This window comes from Primulina huaijiensis, chromosome 13, assembly GCF_012295235.1.
Source record: "Primulina huaijiensis isolate GDHJ02 chromosome 13, ASM1229523v2, whole genome shotgun sequence".
Classification (NCBI taxonomy): domain Eukaryota; kingdom Viridiplantae; phylum Streptophyta; class Magnoliopsida; order Lamiales; family Gesneriaceae; genus Primulina; species Primulina huaijiensis.
The window spans coordinates 18,363,971-18,377,399 of record NC_133318.1 but is presented as its reverse complement, the minus strand read 5'-3'; the positions used below and the strand labels follow the sequence as shown (position 1 = coordinate 18,377,399).

At 36.1% G+C, this 13,429-nt stretch overlaps 3 protein-coding genes across 3 annotated transcripts in view; 2 read left to right on the top strand and 1 right to left on the bottom strand.

Annotated features, from left to right (window-relative positions):
* The first annotated feature begins 170 nt into the window (after positions 1–170).
* On the top strand, positions 171–1,885 carry LOC140956361 (FCS-Like Zinc finger 13-like). Its single transcript, XM_073413080.1, has 2 exons — positions 171–899; positions 1,074–1,885. The coding sequence occupies exons 1-2, from the start codon at positions 313–315 to the stop codon at positions 1,231–1,233; spliced, it is 747 nt and encodes a 248-aa protein (XP_073269181.1). The 5' UTR covers positions 171–312; the 3' UTR covers positions 1,234–1,885.
* Positions 1,886–3,897: 2,012 nt separating this feature from the next.
* Positions 3,898–12,765, bottom strand: LOC140991320 (oligouridylate-binding protein 1-like). Its single transcript, XM_073461231.1, has 12 exons — positions 12,496–12,765; positions 11,445–11,506; positions 11,111–11,213; positions 10,485–10,561; positions 10,355–10,416; positions 10,129–10,216; positions 9,960–10,035; positions 9,845–9,875; positions 9,181–9,300; positions 8,753–8,838; positions 7,958–8,131; positions 3,898–4,315 (listed from the first exon to the last, which is right to left on the bottom strand). The coding sequence occupies exons 1-12, from the start codon at positions 12,574–12,576 to the stop codon at positions 4,058–4,060; spliced, it is 1,218 nt and encodes a 405-aa protein (XP_073317332.1). The 5' UTR covers positions 12,577–12,765; the 3' UTR covers positions 3,898–4,057.
* The window catches only part of LOC140991324 (uncharacterized), a 78,663-nt gene continuing 76,283 nt past the window's right edge, over positions 11,050–13,429 (top strand). Inside the window, exon 1 of the mRNA XM_073461237.1 lies at positions 11,050–11,065. The gene's annotated coding sequence lies outside the window, so the exon portion shown is untranslated. The remainder of the gene's footprint in view (positions 11,066–13,429) is intronic.

The following is a 13,429-nucleotide window of genomic DNA, read 5'->3' as shown; positions in this document are numbered from 1 at the left end:
TATTGTGAATATCTGTAGGGTTGATCCGTCTCACAGATAAAGATTTGTGAGACCGTCTTACAAAAGACATATCCCAATAAAATATAAACAATAAAAAAAACAAAACAAAACGCTTTTTAAAATAAAATAATTTAAAAAGAAAGAAAAAAAGCTACCTCACTTCCAAGTCCAACGACTCCATCAAGCATATATTGAGAATCCTCCTAATGAGCCATTTTTCAAGACTCCATTGAGATATCAAAATACATCTCTCGATTCTTTCTGCAACAAATTGGATATCTTTCCAGCTAAGTAGAAAAGATTAGTCCAGCCATGATCGGGAAAAACCCGAAGCGGGTGATCGGGAGACTCGCCGGATCATTGGTTTCCGGCAATAGATCCGGCATGGTTGATGTTGTCACCGGTTGGAGAAGCCACTTAGAGCCCAAAGCTCAGTCCCCGAAAGGGATAAAATGTTTCGATTTTGGTGGGGTTGGATTAGGAATTGTGGCGGCACTCGAGAAATCCGGTGATCGCGTGGGTGAAACTCCGGCTAATATAGCGTTGTTCAGCCGAAAGATGAGTCGATCTAACCCCATTCCGGTGAAGAATCCGTTAAAATTTGGGGGATATTTGGAGGAATTTGAGATGGGAAGTTCAGAGGAATACACAATTGTGACGTCCCATGGACCAGATAACCACTACACTAAAGTGTATTATGGTGGGATGGAGCATGGTAGGAAGGGTGACGAAAGGGCCCCTTTCAGAATACAAAGCAGCGGAACGAGCACCCGGGCCAGTGTATTCCACATATCTCCGCTAAGATTGGGGGACTTCGACGGAGCTCCGGCGGCCGATTTCCTGAGCTCCTGCAACTTGTGCAAGAAGCAACTCCATGGCAAAGACATATACATGTACAGGTAAAATTCTATGTTCCCTAGCAAGATGTGTTTTCTTGATTAAACAATATGGAATCAAGAAAATAACTCGATTCTTGATCGATTAAAAACCTTTGAAAAGTAAAGTAAATCATGGTGATTAGTAAAGTGAGCAACTGGACATCTATCTCATTTTTCTTGCATGGAATTTCGCAGGGGTGACAAAGCATTTTGTAGCTCAGAGTGTCGATACAGTCAAATTGTAATGGACGAGCGCAAAGAGAAGTGCAGATCAGAAAACTCGAGACCCGTCGAGGTTTCGAGCTCGCCCCTTTCAAATGGACATGTTTTCACTACTGGGATCCTTGCAATTTAGCTTTCATGTGCAACAAAAATAACTTGTGCGGTTGCAAAGGAGTCCACAGATATAATATACCTGTGTTATCAGAGTAAATAGAGATAGAAACTCAACAAGTATATGAGCAAGGGGGGTTCTTGAGAATCGATCTCTATCGTTGTAAGTGATGATGATATTGACCAAGTTTTGCTGACAGAAAAGTGCGTGAATGGTTAATTTTATGTTACTGTTAGTTTTCCCAAATTGTCATTTGAGATGGTGGCTTGTGATTTACGTGGTCGAGTGGGTGGGTTGGATGGTTGGTCAATTAAGATAATATATTTTGCTAAATTACATACCTATAAGTATTATAATCAACGAGCAATCTATAATTCCATGTTATTTGTTGGATTTCTCGAATGATGATAATGTTTGACGCTGGCAAATCCCTTATATATCAAATCTGTCTCAGAAGATGATCGCTTACTCTTCGAACATGGAAGTTTAAGAAATAAGCAAAAACTATCTCCGACCACGTTAGATGATTCCTAGAGAAACTTCACCTGACACTCGCACGAGGAAGAAAAGATGAAAATACTCAAGGCAGGATGTTAATATGTCTAAAGTAGATAAACATTGTTACACCGATCAACTTTTTACCATATTTGCTTATTTACAGCCGTCGTCGGTGCACATATGGTTCTCTGTCATATTCCCTTGTTTACTCGGACTCATGTAATTATTCGGACCTCGACTTGATAAAAAATTCGTTTGAGCTTGTTTGTAAATCATATCGAGCTTAGCTCGAGCTCGATTTTGAGCTCGACAATTTTATCAAACCAAGTTCTAACCTGATCAGGATATTCGGCTCGTGAGTTCGCAGATATTTTCGTTAATAGGCTTGTGAGTTCGAGCTAGGCTTGTTTAGGTGGCTCGTGAGCTCGAGCTTGACTCATTTGTAGAGTTGACAATTAAAAATATTAGTATTAATCACAATGGAAGGAATTGAACATAGATATATTTAATTTTTAACAAGTTCAAATCAAGATCAAACTCGATATCAATTGTATGTTTTACGAGCTCATTTGAAAATGATTTCAAACATGGTTGTTAAATATGATAAACGAGCTATTAATGAATCAAAATTGAGCCCGACTTGATTACCATGATAAACGAGCTTTTAACGAGCCGAGCTCGAATTTTTCGCGAGCTTAGTAATTTCAAGACCAGTCGAGCTCAAACATGATGATAAAAACTCGAATCTCAGCTCGAGCAAACTCAAGCCTAATGTTATTTGACTTGATTTAGATCGTTTATATCTCTACATCCAACTCTTCGAGTATATGTACAAGTGTGAAATGTCTACCGAGCTCGACAGACTGGCCTGCCTTTACTCTGTTCTTCATGTTATTTGCTCCCATCTCAGGCAATCGAGGCCTCTGCCATAGCGTTGCGTTGACTGCTAAGAAATTCGAGAAATCGGATGAGAGTTTAGCAATTATTCTACCGATAACCAGATAGTTTGTTCGATGTCATCTTTGAGACGATTTCCTAACTAGTCTCGTACATTTTTTATATGATAATGTTTCGATGTTATCTTTGAGACGATATCTTAAGGTTGATCCAAAAGACACGGAGTCTCGTACATTTTTTATATGATGATGCTATGCATTGGAATATGTGAAAAAAAAACACATGTGGCTCGTTCATCACCGTAGGATCGACCGTATTTGGGTACTACGCATCGAACAAACTTAGCTACACCACGTGGTTTTATGTGGAAGCCCGCCTGCTGAGGTATAATTTATGCACTGAAGTGTCACGCACTCGATACGTTGTATAACCAGAAGGGTGATCATTGTGCGGTTTTGCGGTTTTTTTTAAAAAATTCAAACCGAATCACCATATGCGTNTCTCACGGGTCGTATTTTGTGAGACGGATATCTTATTTGGGTTATCAAGGGGTAATCACGGTGCGGTTTTGCGGTTTTTTTTTTTTAAAATTCAAATTGAATTGCCATATGCGGTCGGTTAGTATTAAAAATAATCGCGATTTTACATGAAGAATTAGCTTTGCGGTTTTTAGCGGTTTTAAGCTGTTGCGGTCGGTTTACGGTTTTTTTTAATGAAAAATATTAGAACATATATTCTAATTTATTTGAAAACAACAACAATATATTGTCTTCAAATATAAAATATAGTTCAAAGCATATAAAGATAAAAATAGATAAAACAATAATCAAGATTCAAAACTAAGTTAATAATTTAACAACACAACACACTCACAACAAAAATGACATTTACACTATTTTATCTTTTTTTGCTTTCAAACTTCAAACAAAATATTGTAGCAAAAGAAATAAATACTCTAATAAAAGACTAATATGAAGAATAATTAAGAAAAATATAAGTTTTATTTGTAAGAATAATAATTTTGAAAGGAGTTGAGATATAATGAATGATGACTTTTTTATTTGAATATGTTGTTTACAAATTATTATAAATCCAGGCTAAATATTATGGCAAGTGGTTTAGGCGGTGCGGTTTTTGGCAAAAAAAATAACTGAACTGCAAATGCAGTGCGGTTTATGATTAATATTTTTAATCGCGATTTTTATAAAATATTATGAAAAACGGTGTGGTGCAATTCGGTTCGGGCGGTTAATAAAAAAATTTGATCACCCCTANATGTAGTAGTATTCATAAAACAAAAGCTACAATCACTTATAAGACGCACTTAAAATGAAAACAAAACGCAGCAGCAAAAGTAGTTTCGAACGGAAAAAAAAAAAAGAACAGCAGCAGCTTGCTAACTTAAATTCCTGCATGCTATTGAAAGCAGCAACACTTCAGATTACCATTGCTACTGATAGAACATGGGTTGTTGGGATGTGCCGATGCTTGAATACATGGTGTCATATAGAGGCTGAGTGGCAGCAGCAAATCGCTGACCCTGTGGATGCATCAGGGCTTGTGCATCACCCATCATTTTACTCAAAGCAAGTTGCCGCTCATAGGCAGCAAGATCGGCAGCCGTAAATCCTGGCATATAAGTTGCAGCTGGAGGAGGTAGAGGGGTAGAACTGGTTCCTGGAGGAGTAGGCTTACTACCCCATGAGCACTGCAGTATGATAATATTTATTTATTAGGTCTTTAATTTGAGCCTTTTTCAAGAAAATATGAACCCAAATTGTTATGTTTTGTAATTGACTGGAACCTGATCAAGATGGCGTCAATTAATAGCTGTATAACTATTGAGACTAGTTAAATCAAATGTTATCTTTTGTATAGGATGGTTTTATTTTGTGATAGGATTTATTAATTTATATTTATAGATAGATATAGATTTATATTCTTACCAAATATACAAGGATTGGATCTGCATTGTAATTATTTAAGTGGGCTGCACCAAATGTAAAAAAGTGTGAACATAAATTGAAAAAATATTCTATGTTTTTCATGGTCTCACGAGCCTAAGGTTAAAAATGGCCAAAAATGATGCCTTATCTTCGAGTGACAGTTTTGTTTCCGGAGATTCTAAAGCCAAACAAGCCCTTGCTCCGATTGCAACCTTTCTGGGGAATGATCACTCAGCCTTTTTTCAATTACAATCCATAAACTAGATATAAAAAATTATCCCCATTGGGCACAATCAGTGAAGATCGTGATTTGTGCCGGGGAAAATTAGGGGATATAACTGAAGAATGACCAACTCCAAATTCCACCGTGTCATCGACTTTTTGGAGTTTTGACCAGTCAGATACGTTTTGGATATGGCGCATAACGTTTTTCCGAATACGTTTGGACAAAATTGCAAATATTTAAAAGTTATTGGAGTGAATTGAAAAAATCCGAAATTTCTGAGAACTGATAGGAAAATAATTAATTAAATGGAATTGGGCTCTGTGCTTTTTAAACATGCTGCACAATTATAATCGATCTTTCTACCAATCTTTCTCAGGCTGACCTCACTCGCCTCTTTTGCCGCTCGCAGCCGACGCCGCATGTTATCCCCAAGTTATTGTTTCTGACTTTCTGCTCCACTCTATATAGTTTCTAACTTTCTTCTCCACCAAAAGCACTATTTTGAAATATTTATGTTATTTTAATAACTGTCATATCCTAACCGTATCATATCTTATATTTTCAAAATTTGTCATATCCTTATCGTATTATGAAAAGAAAAATAATTCTTGGTTTCCAAATCGTTCATAAAATTGTCCAGACCCAATTTCAGGCCCAAATTCGAATGCCAAGAACTGATAATGGGAGGGATTACTTTAATTCCATTTTCGGTGAGTGTATTTATCACAGCATGAGATCATACATCAAAACTTTTGTGTTGATACTCCACAACAAAATGGACTGTCGGAAAGAAAGAATAGGCACTTGTTAGAAGTTTCTAAGGCCCTTATACTTACAAAGAACAGTCCCAAATATTTGTGGAGAGATGTCTTAACTTCAGCCTACTTGATAAATCGCCTACGAAGCCGCCCTCTAAAGTTCAACACTCCTTTACCCACTGATTGATTCTTCACCCAGCAATCCAGTACCAAATTTCAATTCACCTAGGAGTTCATCCTGTAGCACCTCCAGCTCGTTCAGCAGCATTCCCAACTCGTCCAGTACACCCAGCACCCTTCCAGCCCTCTTCCAGCCATACAGAACAAGCACATGTTCCTAGACAGCAAGAACTACAAGTCTACTCTGGCAGGAACAAATCTCACATTGAGAAAGCAGTCACGAATCCTACTCACAGTCAGCGAATGACCCGATAGTGAAACCTCCCAAAGAACCAGGTATACCCATTCTTGATCTAAACTTGCCAATAGCCGTTAGAAAAGGTGTAAGGAATTGTACTCCACATCCTATCTCCCAGTTTGTCTCCTACTCGAATTATCTCTTCCATTTCATGTTTTTACTTAAAATATAGCTAGTATATTTATTCCAAGGTCTATCGAAAAGGCATTGAGAGTTTCGGAGGGGAAAGCTGATGTCCTAGAAGAGATGGATGCCCTTGAAAAAACAAAACATTAGACTTGGTGAGATTACAATAGGGCAAGTGTGCGTAGGATATAAATGGGTTTTCACTGTCAAATATAAGACAGATGACTCTGTAGAAAGGTAAAAAACCCGGCTGGTGGCCAAAGGCTTCACACAAACCTTCAGGATTGACTATAATGAGACTTTTGCCGATGTTGCCAAACTCAATACGGTTCGGATCCTTCTCACTTTAGCAGTAAATCTTGATTGTTCTTTGCAACAATTTGATATTAAAAATGCATTTTTAAACTGTGAGTTGGAAGATGAGGTCTATATGTGTCAACCTCCGGGATTTGCAGAGAATCGAGGAGGGGAAACTGTTAGTAAACTTAAGAAATCTCTCTAAGGTTTAAAACAATTCATAGAGCTTGGTTTGACAAGTTTTCAAAAGCCATCAAGAGATTTAGTTACAAGTAGGGACTGGCTGTCCACACAATGTTAGAGAAACACTCTGAGTAGGGGAAGATTATTGTGAGCATTGTCTATATTGATGATATTATTATCACCGGAGATGATAATGAAGAAATGGATAAAATCAAAATGATGATGCCCAAAGAGTTTGAAGTCAAAGATCTTGGAGCAATAAAGTATTTCTTAGGAATGAAGATAAAAAAGAGCAAGAAAAGGTATTTTTGTTACTCAAAAGAAATACACCTTGGATATTTTGGAAGAGAGAAGCATGCTAGGCTGCAAACCAAGTAAGACCCCAATTGAACATGGTAATAAAGAAAAGATGCTTGAAGGTGAATTAGTCGACATGGGAAATTACGAGCGCCTTGTTGGAAGGCTTATCGCATACAAGGCCAGGCATTGCATTTGGACTAAGCTTAGTCAACCAATATATGAATGCTCCTCGTCAAGGTCATCTCAATGTTGTGTGTCGAATCTTTGAGATATTTGAAACAGACACCTGGAAAATGTTTATTCTTAACCGAAACCAATGACAAGGAAATACAAGGATTCACTAATCCGGATTGGGCCGGTTCAATCAATGATCGAAAATATTGTACACTATTGTGGGGAAATTTGGTAACTTGGAGGAGCAAGAAAAAATCTGTTGTGGCTAAGAGCAGTGCAGAAGCTGAACATGGGTCATGTCACATGGAATATGCAACTCATATGAATAAAGAATGTCATGGAAGAATTGAGGATTGAACTTGAAAGCCTATGAAGCTATATTGTGATAACAAGCCTACCATCAGTATAGCTCACAATCATGTCCATCGTGATAGAACAGAGCATGCAGAAATAGATTGTCATTTCATCAAAGAAAAGTTGGATTAAGGCACAATCGACATTGAATATGTTCTCTTCTCTCATCAACTAGTTGATCTACTCACTAAAGCTCTGACAAAAAACCATGTGCGTTTCTTATTCACAAGTTTGGTCTTATCATCTATAGACAAGCTTGGGGGGGTGTAGAAATATTGAAACTAGACTAAATCAAATCTTATCTTTTGTAAAGGATCGTTATTTTTTGTGATTTGATTTATTTATTTATAAATAGATAAAGATTGAAATCCTTACCAAAGATATGAGGATTGGATGTGCATTGTAAATTATTTAAGCGAGTTGCACCTAATGTAAAAAAAGTGCGCATAAATTAATAAAATATTTTCAGTTTTTTCAACCATTAGTGGAGGCTTTGAGAGTTGAATGACAGGTTCGTATATATAGATATAGATAGACCGACCAATGGGTGTATATAATGAATGTGTACCTTTATCGGTTTGCCAAAAAGGATTCGAGCATTTCCCATTTGGATAGCGCGAGCTGCTTCAGCATGACTACTATATCTTATGAAGCCAAAACCTTTGTCTCGCTGAACACGGATATCCTCAATTGCTCCAACTCCAAGTGCATGGAAATGACGGTGTAGATCAACAGATGTCACCTGCAATGAGTGTTGTTAGCAATATGAACAGAAAATATTTTTTGTCCCAACTCCTCAAACAAGAGCAACGAATAAATCACTATATATGTAACTATTAGCGTCATCAGCAGGGAAACAAAACTAATGAACAAAAAATTAAATAAATTATTATGTACGTAAAGCAATTACACAGTAATTCATTATTGATCAGAGTTCAGAAAGTAGGCAGGTATGATACATTGAATATCTAGACAAAACAGATTTGACAAAAACATATATAAAGGAAAACTTTTCTAAACAAGACGGAGGGATTGCAGAAGATCACAACCTCAAAGGTGTCCTAGTCTCCTAGAGATGATTATGGTTCAGTAAGTTTATATATGACCAAATCTGAACCAGTTGCAGTTCTAATTTTTTACAGATCAGAAAGAGGAACTAGTTACCATATGTAGGATACTTACAAGGATTCATCAAGTCACATCAAAACAACTCAAATAGCTGATGCAGTTCCTAGTTCACCTCTAAAATTAACATTAACGAACCATCACTTCATTTCATAATAGAGAGGCCAGATTGCCATGGTCGCATGCCACAAAAGACAGATTTTGCACATAATATAGATAAGCTTAAATATATACTTACTTCAGGAGAAAGATTGCCAACATAGACAGTCGTATACTGTGGATTGTTTTCTGGGGCATCTTCATTCCTCTTTTCCAGACCATCTTCTGCAGAATGAATCATGAGGAAAAAATAATACAACATATGACAAATGTGGATAAACCCAAAGAAAAACCCATATCCTCTTCAACGTTAAATCAAATAAATCAAAATTACAATACATCTAGCAACTGGGGCTCCTGCTTGGTTCAAAGCCAAGTGCCTCATCATTCAACAACAACAATCATTAAATTCGAAAGCAGATTTACAGAAACGATATAAATTGTGAATGGTTAAACCCAACGTTCCACTCGTTAGTTCTACAACATTTTTTGAAACAGAATACCATTGAAATGGTCACTAACATTCAGAACCAGATCTATAAAAGCGATTTGTTGTAGATAACTAACCTGATGTTCCATTTGTGAGTTCCACGATGGTTTTTAAATCAGAACTCTGCTGGTCATCACCCAGACCAGCACCTTTTGTGGCCCAGTTGCAGCGGATCTGTCTACTTCCAAGCCACTTCCCTGCAATTTCAAGGGGAAAAGTATTGCTTTAGAACTAAATATCAACCACAACTCATACCATACAGATTATAGCAAAATCATCATTGCAACCAATCAGGTGTCATAAAAAAGGAGCTTTTTTCTGAGTCAACCAGAGGATATTAAATATGTTTGAGATTCTTCGCCAAACAAGTATAAACAGCAAGGGCTCACTAGATCTAACATGGTGATTCTTGTAAAAACAAAAAAATTCTTATCATGCAGCCACAATCATCATAACTTCATTCAGACTTTTCATGAATGTATCAACATTACATCATTATTGCATGAAGCAGTCAACATGAGATTAGAAACAAGGATCCCTGAGGTCCAATACTGATACAAAAATTCATCAGAAAATATATCTTTTAACGTGAAAACCTAAAAAAAAATACTGGTATTATGCATAAATTTGTAGCCCAAAAAACCGAAAATAAATTAAAAATAAAATAAAAGAATTCCACAAAAGAGAGTCAGATTTAAATTTTTTTTTTAAAAAAAGAGCTGCAAAGTAAAGCATACCCACCATTCAAGTCATTTATTGAACTTTGAGCTTCCTGGAAGTCGCACAAAATACAGAATGATTAAATAATTAATACTTGCACAAATAGCAAAGACAAATAAAAAATCCATACTCAGACCTGCTGATTACGAAAAGAAACAAAACCGAAGCCCCTTGAGCGACCAGTCTTCTGATCCCACATGACCCTTGCATCTCTGCATCAATAGAATGATGGCTGTTGGTTGAGTTGCTAGTGAAATCAAGGGAGGATCTCAACCTCAAGGAATTGCAAACAAAATTGAACTTACGAACAACTAGGATAGACAGAGAAACATGCAAATAAGGTAGCATCCGTAACCTCTGGGCTAAGATCACCAACAAAAATATTGAATTGATCTGTAAAATCAAGTGTATAACTAATCACCAAAACTCAGTCCCAAACAAGTTGGCGTAAAATAAAATCGCTAATGGTGACGAAAAAGAGGATCAAAGGTAGAGATTCTGGATATATATATATATATATATATAACATACTTGTCGTGTCCTCTCTCTGCGAACTAGCATATGCCCAGTTAACTTTAATAGCTTGACCAAACCTGCAAATTTGCATTTAAATAATCAAGAACCACTGTAAAGCAAATAATTTACCAATCTTCAAACTTACAATTGCCTCCCATTCAAAGTCACGATAGCAAGGGCGGCTGATCGGCGATCAAAGTAATCCACAAAGCCATAGGATGACTGCATTACAGGTTGGAAACACTCATTAAGATGAGAAGATTAGCACTTCAATAAATAAAACCTCCTTCAGTGAAGTAGGTCAATCACTGAATAAAAGGTGATTAAAATGCAAACCTTAGCAAGGAACTAAAACTTTGATGTGTTTATGACTTTATTCATTGTCCTAATAAATACTGGGTAACACAGATATTAACTTTTCTATCATAAAGAGGAAAAAAATGGGAGGTACGTCACACACTTGTTAGGGTAAATTACAACAATAAGAATATTGATGGCAACAAAAGTAACAGAAAGTGTATATAATTAGTTGGAGCATACTTTACTAGTTGTTGATAACACTGAGACAACCTCTAGAAATATTCATAACGAATCAAACATGGATATCTAACAAAACATTCAAGAGCCACAATGAAATTACAAGTCATCTGAAACTGCATAAGCATAGAAGTCAAGAGAGTAAGGGAAGCATGAATACATAGGAGAGAAAAACAAATTTTTCTCAGAGTACATGAATAGATGAAGGTGAAACAACGAGACATAAGACCACACCTTCTCTTTACGAATGAGCTTGCAACCTTCGAGAGGACCAGTATTAGCAAAAACCTCTTGAAGAAGTGGTTCCGTAACTTGTGGGTGGATGTTTCCGACATACCTATGTGGCATCACAAAATGGCTTATTAATCAACAAATATTGCTCCTTTACATTGAGATAGCTAGTCCTGAAGTATCATATGCCACAAAATAATTCAATCAGCATCTATGAAATAACTTAATATTTCAATATGGTGAAAACTGCTTCAGCACAAGGACGAGAAATGAAAAGGGAAATCGGAAAAAGAACAAAAATCAAAGGGCTCAAAAAATCAGGGCGCTGGGAACTCACACACTACGGCATGTACTTGAATCAAATCCGGGAGGCAAATTTCCACTCAAGATAGGCTCTATCTGCATTAAGTAAACAAGTCATAAGAGATGTCAGACTGGATAATAAAAAACCGTGAAAATGAAATACAAATATTTAATGGGATACGCTAGATCAAACACAATTTGCTTTTTATTATCACCTCAATTCCACATATGGACAAAGACATAGAACACATTGAGGTTTACAGAATCCAAACGCAGAAGACACATCTTGACAACAGATTTAAAACCCCACATGTCCATTTCCACATCAACAGATACTTCATCAAACTTCCCGACTTCTACGTACTGAATGCTCCCATTTTGTCAAATTCTTTAAAGCGAAGGGACCGGCCCCATCAATTGTAGATACATGTCATAAATTAAACATTCACATTTGACTAAAAAAAAGCTCTCTCAAATTTAATTTATAAAAAAAACTAAAATTTAAGAACATAATTTCCAAAGTCTGCCGTCTAACTAGCAACAACATAGCAGATATCCAAACATCTCTCTTACATATTTATTATGCATAGGAAAAAACCCAGAAATGCCACGTCTAGAAACTGCTTGCCTGATTGCACTCGCAAACCAAGAGGAACTTGAAGGAAATAAGTTTTCAGTAGATAAATACAGCACAACTTACTGTGACAAAGCAATTTATCAGCACATTGTCCAACTTTGATCTTGAACTGAAATGGGAAAAGACTGATACTACCTAGCTTCACTTAAATAACCAACCATTTGAAAACAATCATCGGTATCCCAATCATGAAAAATTCACCTTTTTTTAAACGAGTAATTATTTATTATACAGATTCTCCACTGAGCCAGGTAAACAAGTAACATCGTTAATATGTTACAAATAATCCAGTTCCGGAATTTTCTTTATAATTTCATTCACCAACACAGATCCATAATACGAGCAATTCAATCAACAAATTTTAACTGGAAAAAAAAAAACATCAAACAAAAAAATAAATGAAAACTTGATAAGGTAAAAAAATTAAAAATAAAAAGGTAACAAAAACCTGAGGCTGAGCAAGGAGACCCGGATGATAAAGAGATTGCTGCATTAGCGCTTGCTGTTGCTTCAACCTCTGCTGATGCATCTTCGCCTTTACTCAAAAAAAAAGGGCAGAAAAAAGGTGATAAAACAAAAAATAAATTAAGGTTCTTACAGGGTAAGAAACAAGAACGGGAAAAAATAAAAAAAATAATAAAGAAAAATGAAGAGAAAAATAAAAGAAGAAAGGGGAAAAAAAACCCTCGAAGGCAGGACAACAGGTGAGAAAGCACGGGTAAGAAGAAAATGGTGATCGATTATATAGGCCAAGGGGTTCGATTGCCTGGATCTCGTTATTTGTCTTAACAATGTGCCTTCGTTGTTTCTGACCGTTAGATGTAATCGAGGGAAGCAGTAACCAGACAACACACAAATATACTAGAAACCAAATATTTAATCAAATACCAAGTCAGTGAATACTTGAAATAATTTTATAAATACTATTTGTTTAGTTGTTTTAGAGTTCAAAATATTTATAAAATTTGTCTAATCCAACTGTCTGACCATTTCTTTATTAATCGATAACATAGTTAGCTCATCTAGTTATATTGCGATATTGTTAATCGTAGATAAATCTTTATTAACTTAGACTTCGATAAGCTTTTTTCTACTGATACAACTGTTACTAGCACAGTTAACAAAATCTTATAAGTTATATAAGTATTTAGGAATAAATGGTAAACTATTCAGTTTCATTAAACATTGTAGCATATCAATTGTGTTTTATTTAATGTGTTAAATAGCATCTCGCGATCATCTACTCCGAACAAAACTCATAACCATTAACGTCTGAACGTCCATCATGAATAAAAAATTGTTGAAATCCTATATAAGACTTCGTCAAACTAGTGAAAGACTCGTCTTTTAACTTCTCCAAGCTCAACAGATTCCCAAAATTC

What these genes read in the sequence shown, in the direction of transcription:
- LOC140956361 (XM_073413080.1), top strand. Translation starts at nt 313, where the DNA reads ATGATCGGGAAAAACCCGAAGCGGGTGATCGGGAGACTCGCCGGATCA. An exon ending in AAAGACATATACATGTACAG is followed by an intron (nt 900 to 1,073) that starts GTAAAATTCTAT and finishes GGAATTTCGCAG; the next exon opens with GGGTGACAAAGCATTTTGTA.
- LOC140991320 (XM_073461231.1), bottom strand. Translation starts at nt 12,576, where the DNA reads ATGCATCAGCAGAGGTTGAAGCAACAGCAAGCGCTAATGCAGCAATCT. An exon ending in TCAAGTACATGCCGTAGTGT is followed by an intron (nt 11,214 to 11,444) that starts GTGAGTTCCCAG and finishes GATGCCACATAG; the next exon opens with GTATGTCGGAAACATCCACC. An exon ending in TTGGCAATCTTTCTCCTGAA is followed by an intron (nt 8,132 to 8,752) that starts GTAAGTATATAT and finishes CACTCATTGCAG; the next exon opens with GTGACATCTGTTGATCTACA.